Source organism: Megascapheus bottae, chromosome 17, assembly GCF_031878675.1.
Source record: "Megascapheus bottae isolate mThoBot1 chromosome 17, mThoBot2.hap1, whole genome shotgun sequence".
Lineage (NCBI taxonomy): Eukaryota > Metazoa > Chordata > Mammalia > Rodentia > Geomyidae > Megascapheus > Megascapheus bottae.
This window is the reverse complement of record NC_143525.1, coordinates 13,542,150-13,563,203: the sequence shown is the minus strand read 5'-3', so window position 1 is coordinate 13,563,203 and position 21,054 is coordinate 13,542,150. Positions and strand designations below refer to the sequence as shown.

At 43.6% G+C, this 21,054-nt stretch overlaps 1 protein-coding gene across 1 annotated transcript in view; it reads left to right on the top strand.

Moving 5' to 3' along the window:
- Window positions 1-2,398: 2,398 nt before the first annotated feature.
- Gna13 (G protein subunit alpha 13) overlaps window positions 2,399-21,054 on the top strand; it is a 40,917-nt gene continuing 22,261 nt past the window's right edge. The window contains exons 1-2 of the mRNA XM_090349872.1: window positions 2,399-2,773; window positions 5,525-5,751. Coding sequence (XP_090205998.1) covers window positions 2,491-2,773; window positions 5,525-5,751 — 510 coding nt within the window. The 5' untranslated portion in view covers window positions 2,399-2,490. The remainder of the gene's footprint in view (window positions 2,774-5,524; window positions 5,752-21,054) is intronic.

Here is a 21,054-nt window from a genome sequence, read left to right as displayed (position 1 = left end):
TTTATGTCTTGGTCATCAGTTAGAAGACACAGGGTAGTCAAACGCCCAGGCTGGGCTCCAGGTGGTCTCTTTTTCAGCAACAATTGATTAGAACAATCAGGCTCTCTCTGAGCCAGCCAAGCTTGTTCCAAGGCAAGGCTCCACACAGGCCTTTGAACAGTTTCTCTGCTGCTTTACATGTTACAACATGAACTAGCTGGGCAGGAATAACTTCCTGCCTCCTGGGCTTCCTTGCTTTTCCTTTATGCTGCCCAGACTGCAGGAAAAAGATATTAACTAACTTTAAGAGGCAGTCCTCCTGTCTTTGCTGAAAAGTTCAGATGAGCACCTGGAGTCAGTGTAGATCAGGGCTTTGCCCTGGACAGAACCTATTACTTGTTCAAGAAGAAGGCCTGCTTAACTCTGATACACAACAGAGAACTCTTCCATCCAGGGTAAATCTTTACCACACTTTCGACCTGACAGCATGGCCCAGTGATCCTGACCCCTAGCACACACAGATCCAGGACTATGGCCCATCCCACTTTCCAGATTGTCTACTGAACAGGCCTGGCCAGCACAGCAGGAGATAATCCAACTACAGCGATTGTTTACTGCAACCATTGTATTGAGTCATGAGGCCTCTGGATCAGGAACCCAACTCCAGACAGTAACTGATTTACAGTACTGAGCTCTGATTTTTTTAAGTTAAACTTGTCTATAAGCTTCTCATAGTGCAGACCTCTTTACCCAAACTCTATAAACATAAGGATGTCATTGAGCTACAGAAGCCCAAACCAAGGAGAATCATGTGGCAGTGACAAACCCAGACAGACAAAACTAAAATACTAAAGACAAAAAGCCTGGAGCCAGTAACTCATGCTTGTAATCCTAATTGCTCAGGAGGCTGAGGTCTGAGGATTATGAATGGCCATTTGAAGCCAGCCAGTAAGACCCTCATTGCCAATAAACTACTCAGAAAAAGGCAGAAGTGGCACTGGGGCTCAAGAAGTAGAGGACTCACTGATCTTGGGCATAAAGAGGCTCAGGGACAGCACTTAGGCCCCTAGTTCAAGCTCCAGGACCGGCCAAAATTAAAAAGAATCACATAAACTGAATGCTGATGACTCATGCCTATTCAAGAGGCTGAGGTCTGAGGATCTCAGTTCCAAGCCAGACAGGGCAAAGTCTAGAGACTCTTATCCCCAATTAACCACATATAGCACGTGGCCCCAGTACTAGAGTGCTAGTCTTGTGCAAAAACGCTAAGGAACAGGGTGAGTCCTGAGTTCAAGCCTCAATGCTGGCAAACACACACACACACACACACACACACACATGACAACACTGGTTCCTGAGGTCTCTGCCACATAGCCACCCTGCCAACGCAGCTGTAGCTTTTCTCATCTCCTGGCAGCCCTTTCTGGTGCCCTGGTCCAACTCTACTGTTAGAGCATTAAAAAAAAGAAATAAAGAAAAAGGTGTCTGGGTGGTCATACCGTCTGTAATCTAGCAGGAATACTAAGATTCACCCTTGGCAAATCTAGGTGTGTGTGCTTATCTGTTTCCTCGATGGAAGGCTCGCCCTCTCGTGTCCGGTGTGGGGCGGGGGAGGGGGGATTTTGGCTATGACGTCATTCCCGCCCCCTTCAGTGACTTCGGGGAGTCCCACCCGGGTCCCAGCCGCTCCACCCCCGGCGGCCGGGTGGACACTGGTCGCCCCACGCACGCCATCCAACCTTCCCAACTTGGATGTCAACGGTGTCGCCCTAAGAAAACGCAACCCAAACCTTCCAGGCTTTCCCCTTTGCCTGCAGGCCAAATCATTTCTCCAGCGACCGTCACCGACCCAGGGCACGTGGAGGTGACAGCCGGCGGCGGGAGCGTAACCTGAAGAGAAGCAGCGCCGGCGGGAGGAAGGGCGCCCCCAGGCCGGAGGCCCGGGCCCGCCAGGCGCGGCCCTGCGCCTGACAGCGCGCGGTTAAAAGGAAACAGAAAGCCCGGTTCGGGCGGGCGCGCGCCGGACCCGGCTCACGTGACCGTCCGCCTGGAGGCTGCTCCCCGCGGGCGCGCGCCCGGCCGCAGGCACGCCAGTCAGGGCGCGAGCGCGTGATTCCGCCGGCTCCGCTGGCGTGGGTGTGTGTGTGTGTGTGTGCGTGTGTGCGTGTGTGTGCGTGTGTGCGCGCGCAGGCTCAAGGGAGCGCGGCGCTCGCGGTATACGCGCTCATCCCCGCCAGGCGGCGTGCGCGCCCTCGCCTCCGGGGCCACCGCCCCTTCGGGGCCCGCCCTCGCTCCCTCCCTCCCAGCCTGGCCCGGCCCGCCCTGCCCGGCCCGCCCTGCAAGTCAGTTCGTTGGTTCCCTCCCTCCCTCCCCGGGCGCGCTCGGGCCGCCGGCTGCGCTCCCCGCCCTCGAGCCGCGGAGCCGGAGCCGCCCGGCGCGGGAGGAGGCGGAGGCGGTGGAGGAGCCGCAGGGGCCCGCCGAAGCGGCGGCGGCGGCGGCGGCGGCGGCAAGATGGCGGACTTCCTGCCGTCGCGGTCCGTGCTGTCCGTGTGCTTCCCGGGCTGCGTGCTGACGAGCGGCGAGGCCGAGCAGCAGCGCAAGTCCAAGGAGATCGACAAATGCCTGTCCCGGGAGAAGACCTACGTGAAGCGGCTGGTGAAGATCCTGCTGCTGGGCGCGGGCGAGAGCGGCAAGTCCACCTTCCTGAAGCAGATGCGGATCATTCACGGCCAGGACTTCGACCAGCGCGCGCGCGAGGAGTTCCGCCCCACCATCTACAGCAACGTGATTAAAGGTGCGGGCGGGCGCGGGGACCCCGGGACCCCGGCTGCGGCGGCGGCCGCGGGCCCGGCACCGCCCTCCTCCGCCCCGTCCCTGGCCGACGCGCGGAGCTCGCCCGGCCGGGACCTGGAGGGACCGGAGGGAAGGGGGCGCGCCCCCGGGGCCGGACACTCCACGGGGGAGCGAGGCGAGCCGGGAGTCTCGGGGTGCGGGTGACCTTTCCGGCTCTCCTCCCTGCTGGGCGACGCGGCCGCGGGCGGCAGCCGCACCCCCTTGCACCCCTCTGCACCCCCCCATTTCTTCTTGGACTTCTGGTCCCCGCTCCCCCCCCAGCGTGTCCTCCCCGAGTCGTCAAGTCGCCTGCGCTCCCGACTCCCGGCGTCCTTGGGCCGCTTGCTAGGCAGGCAAAGGGGGTTCTGGAACGGTCTACCGGTGGAGGAGCCTCGCCCGGGACTCTTGTCAAGGGCGTGGGGTGACAGTCCTTGGTGCCCTTTGCGGGGTCGTCAGGTTTACGATGTAACGTCGGGAAGCAGTTGTCCGCAGTTAATCTTAAAGGGGCGGGGGGGGGGGGAGAAAGAAAGAAAATTAGACTTTTCGCCCCAGTGTAACAGGATGTTTGCCTGTAGGCACCGTGCAATGCATCTTCTCCTCTGCTTTTTGCTAAGTAATCCAGGGCGGGGGGAAATGCAGGTTTTATGAAGTGAAGTAGACAGCTCTGGCCTCCAAGTGACACCGATTGGGTACAGGTGGAGTTGATGTCTTAGCGTTGGACTGAAGAATGGGGCTATGCTCCTGTATGGCAGGTCTTTAATTTCTGGGCCTTCAAAAGAATTAGAGGTGTGCGTGGGGGGGGGGGCGACATTTTAAAGAAGTAGCTACTCTGTCTGTGAGAAGCGCTTTGGTCAAATTCAGGCACAGCACTCAGCACTGTCACCTTGTTTTATCCAGGAGTGTGCTATAGTGTGCAGGTCTTTTCAAACTGTTTCATCTCTAGGAATTTACATTCAGGAAGTATGTATCCCCTTGCCGTGCACTGAAGGAATTATGTTAATGAATAGTCAACCAGCTAACTGTGAACCAGGTAAGCACCTGGTTCTTAATGTGCAGTATGTCTTGAGTGTGACCTTGGAGTGTCACAGTGAGGTGAACTAAGTTGTTGGGCATTCATTTTTCTCAGTTGGCATGATTAGAACATTGACAGCAAAACAGTTTTCATTCATTAAACAAGTCACTTCCCACTAGACTGCTAAGATGGATCAAAAGTAGCAGTTTGATAGAAATACTAAGTTTGAACTAACTTCTGTTATGCTGAAAGCTTTGTTTATATATATATATGTATATATATATATATATAATTTTTCTCCAGTTGAGTCTCCCTCCATTTTGGAGAAATCTAAAGCTGGCCTACAACTTACACTGATTGGAAGGATGGGCTGGGAGAATGCTTCAAGTTTTGATGTGTTGCTAGAAAGACTTTCTGGGATTAGGATGCTGAGGGACCAAACTGAACATTGTTATAATGTGTGCCTCTTAGTTCTACAAGTAAATGTGTTTCAGACAGGTGTATACACCCAGTGTTGAAGCTCTTGTCTTCAGCTTTGGTTCCTGGACTTTGGGCTCTGCCACATAATCTCTTCCTTCTTGAATTTGGCTTGACTACCTTTACCCCAAAAATTATTTTACATAATTGCAGCATGTTAAAGTTCTTCAGAGAGAGCAATTGAGTTAATAGTGTTTTCTTTTTTTTTTTTTTTTTGTCAAGTCCTGGGGCTTGACTCGGGGCCTAGGCTCTGTCCTTGGTCACTTTTTGCTCACCCGGAGTGCTCTGTCACGTGAGTCACAGCGCCACTTCTGGCTTTTTTGTGTATGTAGTACCAAGGAATGGAACCCAGGGCTTTGTGTATGCTAGGTGAGCACTCTACTAGGTAGCACTAGGCCATTCCCTTCTTAAGGCTCTAGCTTTACGATGGTAAGCAACTTTTAAAAAATTATCTTTATGTGGTTGTACAAAGGAGTTTCAATTCAACATGTCAGTTGTGAGTATGGTAACTTTTTTTTGTCAGCCATGGGACTTGAACTCTGGGTCTGGGTGTTGTCCCTGAGCTCTTTAGCTCAAGGCTACTGCCCTACCCCTTGAGCCACAACACCACTTCCAGTTTTCTGGTGGTTAATTGGAGGTAAGAGTCTGATGGACTTTAGTGCCCTGGCTGGCTTTGAACCACAATCCTCAGATCTCAGCCTTCTGAATAGCTAGGATTACAGGTATGAGACTGCGCCCAGCAAGTATGGTAACTTTAATAGAGAAAAAACAACAAAAATAACAAAAAATTCTGGGAAGATAAGGGTTGTTTTAAGGAGGTAGGTTTGACTACTAAAAATTCAAAAAAAAAAACCACAATACTGGAATAAAAGATTATTCTAAGGTGGGCACTGGTGGCTCTTGCCGGTAATTCTAGCTGCTAAGGTGGCTGAGATCTGAGGATCCCCACTCAAAGCAAAATTGGGCAGGAAATTCCATAAAAGTCCATGAGACTTTTATCTCCAATAAATTTCCAAAAAGTTCAAAGTGGAGCTGTGGTTCAAGTGGTAGAGTGCTAGCCTTGAAGTTTTATTGTTTTTTTTTTAAACGCTCAGAATCACCCAGACCTTGAATTCAAGTCCCAGGACCGACATGCGTGCACACACACACACACACACACACACACACACTCCAACATTCAAGAATATCTCTTCTAACAACACTTTTTCTTCTTTTTAAACAAAGGTATGAGGGTGCTGGTAGATGCCCGGGAGAAGCTTCATATTCCTTGGGGAGATACTGAAAACCAGCTCCATGGAGACAAGCTGATGTCGTTTGACACCCGGGCCCCCATGGCTGCCCAAGGATTGGTGGAAACACGAGTGTTTTTGCAGTATCTTCCTGCTATAAGAGCCTTGTGGGCGGACAGTGGCATACAGAACGCCTATGACAGGCGGCGTGAATTCCAGCTGGTAAGACATTTGCACTTGTGGTTTGATTCTAATGGCAATTTAATAGTATCTGACTTAGCACACTTTTTTTTCCACTGACTTCTGTCATGTAAAATGTATCTGTCCAGAACTGTGGCCTCAGCTATTTAGATTGCTATATATGAGCCAAAGTTAACTATGGATTTAATGAAGCTACTGTGTTGATTAATTTTTTTCCTTTTTTGAAAGTAATATCATGTAGTTAGGCACTTTCTTTTTGTTTGTTTTCTTTTTGAAATCATGTTTCTCCTAATCATAGCACTAACAATCTTTCAAAAACATGGTTAGCTTTATTCTGGAATAAGAATTTAGCAAATGAACCTGTAAGTGTGTTATTAATTAGCCTATAGAGGTAATTAGTCTGATGTAAGGAGGTTAAAATTTTCACAATAATTGTGCTTTTTATGCTATGTTCAAAAGCATGTTAGCACATTTTATAAAATGTTCCTTGGGGCTGGGAATTTGGCCAAGTGGTAAGAGTGCTTGCCTAGCATGCACAAAGACCTGGATTTGATTCCTTGATACCACATACATAGAAAAAGCCGGAAGTGGTGCTGTGGCTCAAGTGGTAGAGCACTAGGCCTTGAGAAAGCCCAAAGTATGGTGCTCAGGCCTCAAGTTCAAATCTCAGGACTGCCCCCCCCAAAAAAAAAGTTCATTTAAAAAACTATTTTCTGTGCTTTTATCTCAGATGGGAACAAAATTTATTTTTATTTTTTTTGCCAGTCTGGGCTTGAGCTCAGGGCCTAAGCACTGTCCTTGGACTTTCTCAAGGCTAGAGCTCTACCACTGGAGCCTCAGCAGCACTTCCGTCTTTTTTTCTACGTATGTGGTACCAAGGAATCAAACCTGGGTCTTCGTGCATGCTAGGCAAGCACTCTACCACTAGGCCAAACTCCCGGCCCCAGAATTTATTTTATATATTTTTTTTCCTCCTAAATAGCACTACCTGTAAAATATTTAGTAGCTGCTGAATAAAGGGTAGAAAAGAAATCTAACCAAGGTTAAAGATACAGAAATGAACCAGTCTTGGGACTCATGCCTTACTCCCAGCTACCTGGGAGGTTGAGGCCAGAGGATCATGACTTCCACACTAACCTGGACTACATAGTAAGAAAGATTTTTTGGGGGGGGGTCATAGGGCTTGAACTCTGGGCCTAGGCGCTGTTGCGCTGTCCCTGAGCTCTTTAGCTCAAGGCTACTGCCCTACCCCTGGAGCCACAGCCCTACTTCCCATTTTCTAGTGGTTCATTAGAGATAAGAGTCTCATGGTCTTTAGTGCCTGGGCTGCTCTCTTTTAGTACCTGGGCTGGCTTTGTACGGTTATCTTCAGATCTCAGCTTCCTGAGTAGCTAGGATTTCAGGCGTGAGCCACAGTGCCTGGCTAAGAAAGATTTTTGACTCATAAAATGAAAACAGAAAAGATACAAAAATAACAATTGAGGCAGATTATTATTTTTTTTTACCATGTGGTGGATTTTACTTGCTAAAAACAAGAAAGATTCCAGTAGTGATAGTAATCTAGACCATATATGCAGTTTCAAGGTAATTTAGATCAGAATTATTTTATGTAACCTTATTAATATAAAGTGAGGTTGTTTAATAGTGACCCCAACCTTAAAGCGATCCACATTTATGGGTGTGGCTGTTCCAGGAGGTACAGCCAGCAGTCTTTGCTGTTAGAAGCAGTCTTAAGTATTCTAGAATAGTGTTTCTAGAACAGTATTTAAGATATCTTTTTATAAAACTGACACTTTTATTTTATCCTTAGTGACCGTTGATTGTGTGTCATCTTGTTAGTTCTTTTGTGTATGTATCTTTTCAAATAATTTGGTTTCTGAAAGACAAGGACTGCCTCACTACTAAGTAGTTTGTATATTGAAAATTACGAATTTAACTGAACAAAGAGTCTTCTTCCAGTTCCCAGATCTCTGGTTAGTTTTTGACCTTGGGTTACTATGGTTATTGTTGTTAATCTGCTTGCGTGAGTTCCTTCGTGTAGCCTTCCTCACTTACTCTTCTTATTCTTCTTGATTCTTACTCTCCTCCTCAGTTCCTTTTCTCAACAGAGTATAGTTTCCACTCTATTTTTTCACAGACTCTTATTAATCTTTCCAAGGTCAGAGAAGAAGCAGCCTTTCTGAAATACTTATCCAGTACATATTGAGTGAATAAATGAATGACTGTGTAACTGAAAGTTCTCTGGGAAAGTTCTGTATTTGTCCTAAGCACCATCTAATTGATGTTGAGCTTCAAATTCCCGGCCACCGATGTGTTTTGAATTGGGGCTTTTAGGTCTTTGTCTCATGTTGAGGCTCATGTTTGTCATGCTTAGGGCCAGGAGTTTGGCCTAGTGATTAAAGTGCTTGCCTAGCATGCATGAAGACCCGGGTTTGATTCCTTGGTACCACATACACAGAAAAAAGCCGGATATGGTGCTGAGGCTCAAGTGGTAGAGCTCTAGCCTTGAGAAAGTCCAAGGACAGTGCTTAGGCCCTGAGCTCAAGCCCAGGACTGGAAAAAAAAAAAAAAAAAAAGAAAAGATGCTTAGAAAAAAAAAAAAAGAAAAGATGCTTAGATGTTTCTTTTTCATTAAAAGCAAATAGGCAAAGTCACTCAACACGAGGACCTGAGCCAGTTAATGCTACAAGAGCAAAAAAGTTCCCAAAGACAGGTTCCAGAAATCATTTTTTTTCTGATAAAAAGTAGGGAAATAGGGACCGGGAGTTTGGCCTAGTGGTAGAGTGCTTGCCTAGCATGCACAAAGACACAGGTTCGATTCCTTAGTCCCACATACATAGAAAAAAGCCAGAAGTGGTGCTGTGGCTCAAGTGATAGAGCTCTGACTTTGAGAAAGCCCAAGGACAATGCTCATGCCCTGAGCTGAAGCCCAGGACTGGCAAAAAAAAAAAAAAAAGGTAGGGAAACACAAGAAAGCAAAAGACAAACAGATTGAAATCTAATTCAGACTTCAGTGTCCTCAGAATTGTTAACCTGATGCCTGTTAGGTGCTTGATTTTTTTTTTTTCTTTTTCAGTTGTGGGACTTGAACTCTGGGCCTGGGCGTTGTCCCTGAGCTCTTCAGTTCAAGGCTACTGCCTTACCCCTGGAACTACAGCGCCACTTCTGGTTTTCTGGTGGTTAATTGGAGACAAGAGTCTCACAGACTTTAGTGCCCATGTTGGCTTTAACCATGATCCGCAAATCTCCTGAGTAGCTAGGATTACAGGAGTGCCTGGTGGTGCTTGATTATTCTGTGGAATTAATGATACTCTGTGGTAGTGGGTGTAGTATTGGGTGCTTTTCTTATTTAAATTGTCCTCCTAGTTCCTTGCATAATGAAAATCCTTAAGTCCTATCCTTTCTTAAATCTGTCCTCTTCTTTTCTTTCTTCCACTTATTCAAACATAGCATAGGGTGGCTTAGAAAGCTTTGATTGATTTGCCACTGCTCCCAGAGTGTACCTCTTGGCATGAGTCAAAACAGTGACTGTCTTACTTCTGATGCCCATAGTATACTTCCTTAGGCCTCTGAATATATCCTCTAACCTGTTCATCCTCACATGTCCTCATTTCTGGTGCAGTAGCTCTCCTTACTGCCCCACATGGAATGGTCATACTTGCTTATTCTTCTTACTTTTTTAAGTTTTTGAGGTGGGAGAGGTCTCACTATGTAATCCTTACTGGCTTCAAACTAGTGATGCTCCTGCCTCAGCCTCCTGAGATTATAGAGATTATAGATGTGTATCACCACACCCAGCATTAATTACATATTAATGTAACTAATGGTGGTCCATTGACAGCTGGCATCAGATTAACTGGAACATTTACTAAACAAAACAAACAGATTCCCATAGGTCATCATAGGAGGGTCTGGCTCAGGAACTGCATGGGACTGTTAATATGTATTTTTGGCAAGCTGCATATGTGATTTGGACAAATTTGCTCCTGGCACATTGACCTTTCCCCTAGTGCCTTGGGCACATATCTGGTTAGATGCTTTCCCACTCCTCTAGGCTAAAGCACATCTCTAGCCTGTGGTTTCTTGAGTGTGCTATGTCTTAACTCAGCCTCTGTGTGTATCAGATTTACTGCAGTGCATGTGGCTCCTCACTAGTACACAAGCCCTGTAGAATGGCCTCATTCATTGTCTTTGCATCCTCTAGTATAGGGCCCAATATTTAACTTTCTACTAGATATTCTGAAGTGTGAAGAGCCTATTAGAAAAAAAAGTGAAGTGTTCTACATTACATGAAGCTACTTCCGGAAAACAGAAATTATTTCTGTATGCCAGTTTATTAATTTTGTAGAAAATGAATAAATCCTTGAATTTATATGTCATGTTTTCCCTTTTTATGTTTAAGAATGTATTTCTGAATTTGTTTGGTATTTTTGATGTTTTGAGACATAGTTTCAATTTGTAGCCACACCGGCTTAGAACTCCTTACCCTTTCTGTCTGAGCCTTACAAATACAACGATTAGAGGCATGGATCACCAGGCCCAGCTATTTTTGCTACATTTGGATAGGAAAAAGTAAATGGAGAAATGAGGTAACTAAAATTAAATTAGTGGGTTTTTTTTCACTTAGCAATTACGAAGCTTCTAATGAAAATTGAAATAAAAGAAAGCAAAACCCAGTTCTTAATAGGAACTATAGCTTAAATTTTGCAGGAGATGGATGCTTGTTACTTTGGGGGTAGAGAGCTAAGGGACAGAATTGTAATAGCACAGCAGGCCCTTCATTTGTTAGTAATAACTTGGGGTGCAAACATGAATGCTTTCTTTCCTGAGTTCCCCAAAGCAAACATTTCCTTTTCTGGTTAGTTTCTATTATGAGTAAACTAAATAGTTTAAGTATGGAAAAGAAAAACCTACCATTCACATTCTTGGTATAACTCAAGGTACCTTTCTAGTTACAAACTAGCAAATTGAGGATAATATGCCATAAATGGACTGGACTAAATGCTATTCATACCCCAGCTATACATTCAGCATCACCTACCACGGCACTCAGGATATGCTCTGCCTTTAAATCTTCTAGGGTGACAGTAGCTAGGAAGTTTGGTAACTTGGGTCAAGTAATGACTGGGTTATGATACTTGGTAGATGTGGATCAAACTAACAAAATAGCAGGGAGTCACTGCGGTTTTAATTTCTATTATTAATTGCAGCTATTTGTTGAGAAGTATGAGTCTCTAGCCACGCAGGACCAGGACAGCATGTGTGGTGGAGAGGAACCCTGCCAGCTTCCTAGTTTCTGTGAACAGTTTAACATTGTCAGCACTAACACAGCTTCCTGTAACGGCCAGCCTGCCTTTACGATTCCTGAAACCCAAAGCAATTTCTTTGTTCATCATTTATTGTGCCTTAGCTTGGACTCAGTTTTGCTCAAGTGGTATAATTTGTGCTTGATGCTAGTTACACATTTCTTTGCGCTGATAAGGTCCACTGCTCATGAAAACAGCTTCTCTGCTCAGTCCAGGTGGTTCATGATTTGTTTGTAAAAAGGAATTCAGTGCCAAGAAATAGAATTGAATCAATCATCTGTTTATTCTCTAACATTAATTTTGGATTTGCTTTACCTGTGATTCACTTACTTCTTGCATTTATAAAAATCCATGCTTTAGGGTGAATAGTATTGGGGAGTTACAGGGTCCCACTATGTATCCTAGACTGTCCTCAAACTTAAGTTCTTTCTGCCTCAGTCTCTAGAGTGCTGAGATTACAGGTATACTTAATCGCACCCAGAAAATATCATATTCCTTTTTGAGAATTTGATCCATAGTCTGTATGGATAAAATCAAGCAGACTGTGACTTCTAGTTAGTTACTTAAAGCCTGTTGACTGTCTCCTGATTCTAAATGTAAGGTAGAGTCTTTCAGCCTGTATTACATAAGGATTAAATATATCATTAGAAACTTAAAGTATATGTCTCTAGAGGTAGAATTCCCTTCTGGCTAGTTTGATGAGATGTCATAATGTGTATATTTTTTCCAGACCTGGAAACCCAGGGCTGTCATATTGGTTACTTTTAAAACAGAGAGGATATTTTGGCATACGCTTGCAGTTTGTGTGTGTCTGTGTGTCTGTGTGTCTGTCTGTCTGTTGGGGGGGGGTTGACACCTATGCAAATAGGCCTGTCACTTGTGTGTCTCATTATTCTGGCATTTCTGTACTCCTTTTTTTTTTTTTAATTTAATTTTGTTTTTTTTTTTGCCAGTCCTGGGACTTGAACTGAGGGCCTAAACGCTGTCCTTGGGCTTTCCTCAAGGCTAGAGCTCTACCACTTGAGCCAGAGCACCACTTCCAGCTTTTTCTATGTATGTGGTACCAAGGAATTGAACACAGGTCTTCATGAATGCTAGTCAAGCACTCTACCACTAGGCCAAACTCCTGGACCTTCCTTTTTTCTTTTCAAATGGAAACTTGACTGTAGCATGTGTGGGTATTTGCCGCTGGTGGGGAATTATAAACTACTTTCTTCTGTATGACCTTCTATATTGTGATAATTCATGCTGTTCTGAAAATGTTTATTAAATAGCAAAGAGGTAGATGGAGGAAGAAAAATAGTTTTGTTAGAAAACCAGACTTTAAAGCTGCGTGCGATGTCTCACACCTGTAATCCTAACTACTCAGGAGGCTGAGTTCTGAAGATTGTGGTTCAAAGACAGCCCAGGCACTAAAGTCCCCTGAGACATTTTTTTTTGGGTGTGTGTGAGTTATGGGGCTTGAACTGGCCTGGGCGCTGTCCCAGAGCTCTTCAGCTCAAGGCTACTGCCCTACCCTGGATCTGGGTATTTTCCCTGAGCTCTTCAGATCAAGGGTACCTCCCTCCCTACCTTTGAGCCAAGCCTACTTCCCATTTTCTAGAGGTTAATTGGAGATAAGAGTATCAGGTCCTTTTGTGCCCTGGCTGGCTCCGAACCTTGATCTTTAGATCTCAGCCACCTGAGTAGATAGGATTACACTGAGCCACGCACCCTGAGACTCTTATCTCCAGTTAACCACTGGAAGTGGCACTGTGGCTCAAGTGGTAGAGCCGTAGCATTGAGCTGAAGAGCTCAGGTACAGTGCCCAGGCCGAGAGTTCAAGCTCGATGACTGATAAAACAAAAACAAAAAAACAGACTTTTGTTTGAGAACCCTTTATCGAGCTTGCTTGGAAGAAAAACAGGTACTCTCTGGGTGAAATATTACCTGTTCATCTTTTATGAATAAGTAGCATAATTACTTATGTATCCATTTATATGGATATCAGTATATATTCATCCAAAACAAGTGCTTATTTCTGTAGCAGAAAAAAATTCCTCCTGCTAATAATCACTGTTAATACTTTATTTTATTTTTTGTGCTGGTCCTAGGGTTTGAACTCAGGTCTGGGTGCTGATCCTGAGCTTTTGTGCTTAAGGCGAGCACAATACCCCTTGAACCACAGCTTCATTTCTAATTTTCTTTTTTTTCATATATTTTTTATTGTAATTAATAGAAGGGTTACATTATATTCGCCAGATAGAAGGTGCATTAATTCACATACATTGATACCCTTTCTCATGTCTTGGTCCCCATTTCCTTCTCTCCCCACCCCCTTCATTTCTAATTTTCTGATGGTTAGAGATAAGGGTATCTCAGTTTTGTCTGCGCAGGCTGGCAACAAAGGCTGAGCCTGGGATCTCAGCCTCCTAAGCATCTAGGATTACCAGTATGAGCCACTTAATATGGCTGACAGTTATCTGGCTGATCTTAATGGTTTATGACAACTGTTTTGTACTTTTCAAGGCCCTACCCATACATTATCACCTAATCCTTACATATGTTCTTATCCTCATTTCATTGATGGAAAATTTGAGATACCTATACAGATACCTTGAACCTATATGGGTTCATTAAGACATTTTACTCCTCAGACTGTAAGTGATAACAGACTAGACACCAGAAGTCTTGTCTGCTGACTTCCCACTCACAGTGCTGACCACTAAACCAGTTTTCATGTTTAGAATTAATTCCGTCTTCCCTCTCCCCTCTCAGGACTGGGACTTAAGGCCTCACACTGAGTGGCTTGACTTGTTTGCTCATGGAAGATGTTCCACCATTTTAGATCATTTCAGTGCCTGAAGCTTTTCATCCTTGTCCTTCCTGTTGTAGAGGCACAATACTTTGGGGAAATTACTTGAGTCTGTATTGATTCAGTTGTTTTTTGGGCTGAGTCCTAAGATGTGTGTTCTTGGTTGTGTGCCAGTGCTTTTTCCCCCTTTACTTTTCCACACTAGTTTAAAAAGTAACCATTTTCAGATTTACTGGTTTGTTTTTGTTTGGAGGGGGAAAGGGTTGTGATTTGTGTCTGGTGATTTATGTGCTAGTTCTTGGGCTTGAATTCAGGGCCTGGGTTCTGTCCCTGATTGTTTTAGTTAGGGCTGGCACTCTACCACTTGAACCATAACTCCACTTTGGGATTTTTCTTTCTTTTTTTTTTTTTTAATATTAGAGATAAAGAGGTTCATGAACTTTCCTGTTTGAACTGGCTTTAAGCCATGATCCTCAGATCTTGGCCTTCTGAATGGCTAGGATTACAGGTATAAGCGACTGGCATTCAGCCCAGCCTTTGTTTTATTTTGCATAGTTTTTTTTTTTTTTTTTCCCCAGTCCTGGGGTTTGAACTCAGGGCCTGGGTACTGATGGTCCTTGAACAATTTTTGATCAAGGCTAGTGCTCTCTTGAGGCACACAGCACCACTTCTGGCTTTTTCTATGTATGTGGTACCAAGAAATTGAACCCAGGGCTTCATGCATGCTAGGTACTCTATCACTGGGCTATGCTCCTGGCCCTGAATACGGTTTTAATATGTTCACCTTTGACTTCGATGTGGTTTTTGGCCGTGTGGTGGGATACAAGTAGAACATAGCACAAGGCACTTGGCCAACCAGAGTTTGAGTCGTGGCTGCCAGGCACCACATGAGTATGCGCCTAAGCCTCTCTGAGGTTGTATCTGCACGACTGTGAACTCAGCATGATTACAGGATCGATTATTAGTTGTGAGGATTCCATGAGATAATCCATGTAAAGCCATTGGCACAGTGCCTGATATATATTAACCATGTGACTAGCATTAGCTGTTAATACTCCCAACATGCCATGTGTGTTTAGCTTTCCAAAAAGAAGGCACTGTAAGCTTTGATTGGTTTCAGGCTCTGAACTTGATTGCCACTATAAAAAGCATGAATTTCGAGTAATGCAGAATGTGTGACTTACCTTCTTGATAGACCATATGTTTTCTCTAAGAAGACCACACATCAAAAGAGAGATTTGAGGTGGTCATTGTTAATTGGTTCTTGTTGTCTGCTAATCATTTTGCTTGATTTTTAATTGCATATTTATGAAGTGGTTCTTAATTTCTTCACAGTACCTTTAAACAAGTAAAATTTTTTAGAAGTGTTGGGTCTCTATCTTTATGGCTAGTATGCAGATACACATGTGCATGTGCAAATGATTTTAGAAGCAAATTCTACAATTCTAAATGTAATGTGGGATTTTTTTTTTGGGGGGGGGGGGCAAAGACCAGATATTGAGCGTTTGCTCATTAGCTACTAACTGAGCCACACCTCCATCCCTGGGGTTGGTTACTCGTTAGTTGGCACCATAAGTATTTTGGGTTTTAGATTTTTTGACTTTTCAAATAGTTGCATATTTTAATGAGATATGTTAGGGAGTGGGACACAAGTCTAAACACAATTCATTTATTGTTCATGTGTACTTTAAACACATAACCCGATGGCAGGTTTTTTTGTTTGTTTGTTTTCTTCCTGTCAGTCATGTAGCTTGAACTCAGGGCCTGGGCACTAACCCTGAGCTTTACTGCTCAAGGCTAGTGTTCTATCACTTTGAGCCACAGCACTGTTTCCAGTTTTCTGGTGGTTCATTGAAAATAAGAGTCTCACAGACTATTTCTACCTGGATGAGCTTTGAACCACCATCCTCACAGCCTACTGTGTTGCTAGGATTACAGGTGTGAGCCATCACTTCTTGGCCTGAGAGCAATTTTATTCAATCATTTGGTGTACCTTTGTGACCTGCAATATAATAGTCAAGTGTGAAATCTTCCACTTGGACTATGTCAATACTCAAAAGACTGGATTTTGGAGCTTTTTTTTTTTTTTTTTTTTTTTTTGCCGGTTGTGGGCCTTGAACCCTAGGCCTGGGTGCTGGCCTTGAGCTCTTCAGCTCAAGGCTATACCACCTTACCTCTTGAGCCACAGTGCTATTTCAGCTTTTCTAGTGGTTAATTGGAGATAAGAGTCTCATGATCTTTAGTACCTAGGCTGGCTTTGAAGCATGATCCTCAGATCTCAGCCTCCTGAGTAGCTAGTATTACAGGCAAGAGCCACCATGCCTGGCTATTTTAGGATTTGTGATGTTCAGATTTAAGATGGTCAACCTGTAGTAAAAAAAAAAAAAATAGTTGCATGGTAAAACTAACCAGTATTGTTCTTTCTTATTTTCACTATGAGATTTCTGGGCAGAATTATGAAATTGTTCCAATAATGTGTTCCTAAAATGCTTTAAATATGTCGTAGGCAGCATTAAACCAATCTTTATCTTCCCTGGTAAAGTCAGGAGGGAGCTAGTCTTTGGCTTATAACTTGCCAGAGACTACTTGGTGAGTAACCTTAATTTCAAAGGCAAACTTCCTTATTCCTTCCTTATTCTTTTTTTTTTTTTTTTTTTTTGCCAGTCCTGGGCTCAAGCTCAGGGCCTGAGCACTGTCCTTGAACTTTCTCAGGGCTAGAGATCTACTACTTGAGCCTCAGCACCACTTCCAGCTTTTTTCTATGTATGTGGTACCAAGGAATCAAACCTGGGTCTTTGTGCATGCTAGGCAAGCACTCTACCACTAGGCCAAACTCCCGGCCCTCCTTCCTTATTCTTATAAAATACTTTGTCTGTATGTGGTGGTATTGGGGCTTGAATTCAGGGCCTGGACATTGGCCCTTAACTTGTGCTCTACCACTTGAGCCACAGCTCCACATCAGCTTTTTGCTGGTGAATTGAAAATAAGAGTCTCATGGACTTTTCTGCCAGACCTGGCCTTGAACCTCCATCCTCAGATCTTAGCCAACATGGCTAGTTACCAGTGCCTGACTGATTTTTTTTTTTTTTTGCCAGTCTTGGGCCTTGAATTCAGGGCTGAACACTGCTCTTAGGCTTTCTCAAAGCTGGAGCCCTACCACTTGAGCCACAACACTACTTCCAGCTTTTTTCTATGTATTTGGTACAGAGTAATCGAACCCAGGTCTTCGTGCCTGCTAGGCAAGCACTGTACCACTAGGCCAAACTCCTGACCCCTTATGTTGCTTTTTTGTGAGATCCTAAGGATAGATTCCCCAGGCAAAACAAAAAAGCAAACAGACAAATGAACATGGCTCAAGTAGTAGACCCTGAATTCAAACTACAATGCTGTACAGAAAAATACTCTAACAGAATCTCTGCCATTTCCTTGACTAGCAACATGAACAAATTGCACATTTATTCTTTCTCAAAAAATGGTGGATGGGGGAATGGAAGAAAAACATGGGAAGGAATATCAATGTTCAAGAAGTAATGTACCAATAGAGCAAAACCTAGATACATAAGGCCATATAGTATGACGCTAAATGAAAGGACCTCCAGGACATAGAAACAAAAGCCATATAATGAGTGATTGTTGTCCTTAATGTACTGTTATCTCTCATTTCTTTTGCTGTTCCTTGGTTATCTCATATTGTTACAGTATTTTACCTTGTTATGTGATATATTGTATGTATGCATATTTGGTTATTTGAAATTGGATAGGGAAGGGGGGCAAACAAGATGAGGGGTGGGGAAGATAGGGAAATGGGGACCAAGACATGAGAAAGGCTATCAATGTATGTGAAGTAATGCACCTTTTATCTGGTGAATATAATGTAACCCTTCTATTAATTACAATAAGAAATATTTCAAAAAAAATTAAAAAGAAGTAATGTACCCACTACCTGATGAATACAACTGTAACCCCTCTATACATCACCCTAACTATAAAGTATAACAAAAAAGTGTTGGTTTAGCATATGCTGTCCAACATACAAACTCTTCTATTCTGCCTATATCCCTCAAAATGTAGCTGTACCTTTAGTTCTTTAAGCCATAGCAGTTAAATTCAGTCTACAAATAGGACATTTTCTTTAACTCTTCTAGAGAGGTTAAAGATAAAAGGCTGAAATAATGAATAATCGGAATTAAACTCTGACTTTTCAAAGAGTACTGGGTACTACTATCCTAGTCTCTGGATAGATTTCATGTAATTTTTGGTAACAGTGCTAGAGATTGAACCTCCAGCAAATTGTACCACTGAGTTACATTCTCAGAGCTATTTTGAAACATTCTTGCTCAGGCTATCATGGAACTCAGAATCCTCTTGCCTTAGCATCCAGGTGCTGGGATTACAGGCATGCACTACCACACCCAGTTCCAATGCTTTTTAATTTTGAGACAGTCTCACTAAATGGCCCTTCTGCCCAGCTTAAAAAATACTTTCCTGTTTTGGGTGAATTGACAGAATAGAGAGATCCTGTCATCCTATATCGTAGATGTATGATCTGGTTGTACTTATTCATTTTATAGTAAAAAACAATTCATGGAGGTTACTAGCAATGGGCAGTTGCTTGAGATCCCACCTTCTATTGCCTGATTAACTGCTACAGAAGGCCTCACAAATGAGAAAACATCCACAGATGTACTTTAGACAAGTGAAATTGTTATTCAGAAGTATCATGATCCCTAAGCTGATTTTATTGATGTTTGTAAAGCTAAATAATTAAGTACTATGTACTTACAAAGTTGCATATACTATTTTTCCTAAACCCCCCCCCCCAAAAAAAAAGATCAGGAATAACATGCCTAAGCCAATTCACTTGGGAAAAGCTCTGTGCAAGCAGTTTGTTTTTAACTGCTACCAACTTGACACATTTGCAGTCAAAGTGTCCTTAGTTGTTGTAGCTTCAGCAGTGATAGGATAGTAAATTGTTATTAATTCTGTCGTCTATATTTCACTTCTAATCTAGTGCAAGGAGAGTTATGTTTGCTTAATTTTTTCTAGACTTTTAAAGTTATGTCATGTTGGGATAAATGTAATCAGTTTTAAGATTGGTTTTGCAGTTTAATAAGAGAACCACTGTGGGATATTTTCACAGTTGGCCTTAATGTAAGTCTTTCTTTCAAAAAGAGAATACTGTATTTAAAAGTTGAATAGAAATACATTTTTAAAGGAATGCATGTGTCTGATGGTCTTATGTAATTACATGTGTGTGCGCGCGCACATGTGCAAGTGTGTGTACACAACTATTGAGGCATAGAGCATTACTTTAAGACTGTTTAGTTTTATTATAATCTGATTCTTTTCCCTTCAGATGGGAAAAGTAAAGATTGATGTGGGCAGGGAAGCCGTGGGTGGCGTGATGCTAGGTGGCAGGGTGTGTAACATCACTTCTCCAGTGCTGTCACACAGCTAGGCATGTGGCTAGTGCCTTTGTGTGCACTAGGTATTTGCTAATGAACCAACAAAGTATTTTCTGTGTTGGTCTTGTTAGTTGGTCATGTAGTTGAAATAGGCAAACCAAATTCATAATTATATAGATGAGCCATGAGAAACCTAGGGGCTGGTCCAAAAAGGTGACATTTTGATGAAGACCCTGTTGATGTGCATCCAGACATAAGTTTAGGAAACTCATCCTGTGGGCAGGTTGAGTTAGGTGCAAAGGCAGAACAACCTGCCATCTGTGAATGAGAGCATGGAGGAGACCGACAGCCACAAGAGGGATTAGGGTTCTCTGGATGCATTAGGAAGCCCCCAATGGCACCATGTAGATTTTGGCAAGCTGGTAGAAAGCCTTGGTGACAGGCGTGGCTGTTACCTGCTGCCCAAGTTAGGAAACTTGCAGAATTAGCCATTGTCCTTAGATAGGTAGGAGGCAAAGAGAAGAAAAGGAAGTAGATTCAGGGTCAGCTTTGTAGGGAAAGTCATCTGGTTCTGATACAGGGATGGAGGTGGAAGTGGATATTTTTCATCTCATTAACTGACCATACAAAATTCCCAGTATAGGCAGTCAGCATTATATGTCTATTCCCTCATGTACCAAATTATTTGGGGGAGAGGGCCAGATGTCTCCAGCTCTGGCTGGGAAAGATAGGCGTTGAGTAGCTTGGGTTTCTAGTTGTAACACAACTATACTTATCACTGAATTGAAAGATGGGGAATGAACTTTGAGGGAGGAGGCTAAGTAGAAATGGCTTGGTCATAGAAAGTTGAGATCTTTTTGAATCAGATAGATACTAAAATAGTTTGATACCTGAGTGTGGAATTCAAAACAGAGTTTTGGACTAGAAATAAAAGTTTTAGAATAAAAGTCCTTGCAGTGCATGTGATTTTTCAGGAAAAAGTGTAGAAAGAAAGCATGGTCTGCAATACTTTTTTTTTTTTTTTGGCCAGTCTTGGGGCTTGAACTCAGGGTCTGAGCACTGTCCTTGGGCTTTCTCAAGGCTAGAGCTCTACCACTTGAACCACAGCACCATTTACACCTTTTTCTATGTATGTGGTACTGAGGAACCAAACCCAGGTCTTTGTGCATGCTAGACAAGCACTCTACCACTAGGCCAAACTCCCAGCCTACCTTGCCATACTCTTAAGGAACCATCATAGTTTTTGAGAACTTTCAGAGGCAGAAATGATAGTGGGAATGGCCACAAAGAGAAGGGCATAGCACCTGTCAAGTTTTGGGAACTAAGAAAGTGGCTCCACAAGGAGTGTGGTGAGGATGATGTCTCCATTGATTTGGGCAACAAGAAGGTTACACATACTCACTGGTAGGTGACCTGCAAGGAGAGGCTGTACTGAGAGGGCTTGCAGAAGGAAGAGGGCTGAGGAAGTGAAGACAGTTCACTTTAAGTCCCTCTGCTACTCTCATTTCCCTTTGTAGTACTTTCAGTCACCTGCTTAGTAGGGTGACTTTTTTTTTTTTTTTTTTTTTTTTTGGCCAGTTCTGGGTTTTGAATTCAGGGCCTGAGCATACTCTTGAACTTTTCTCAAGGCTGTCGCCCTGCCACTTGAGCCACAGTGCCACTTCCAGCTTTTTCTGTGTATGTGGTACCGAGGACTCCAACCCAGGGCTTTGTGCTAGACAAGCACTCTACCACCAGGCCAAACTCCTAGCCTCAGACATTTTTTAAAGTGCAGGAGGACATTGCATTTATATTAAACAGTTTCTTTGAATCACAGTCT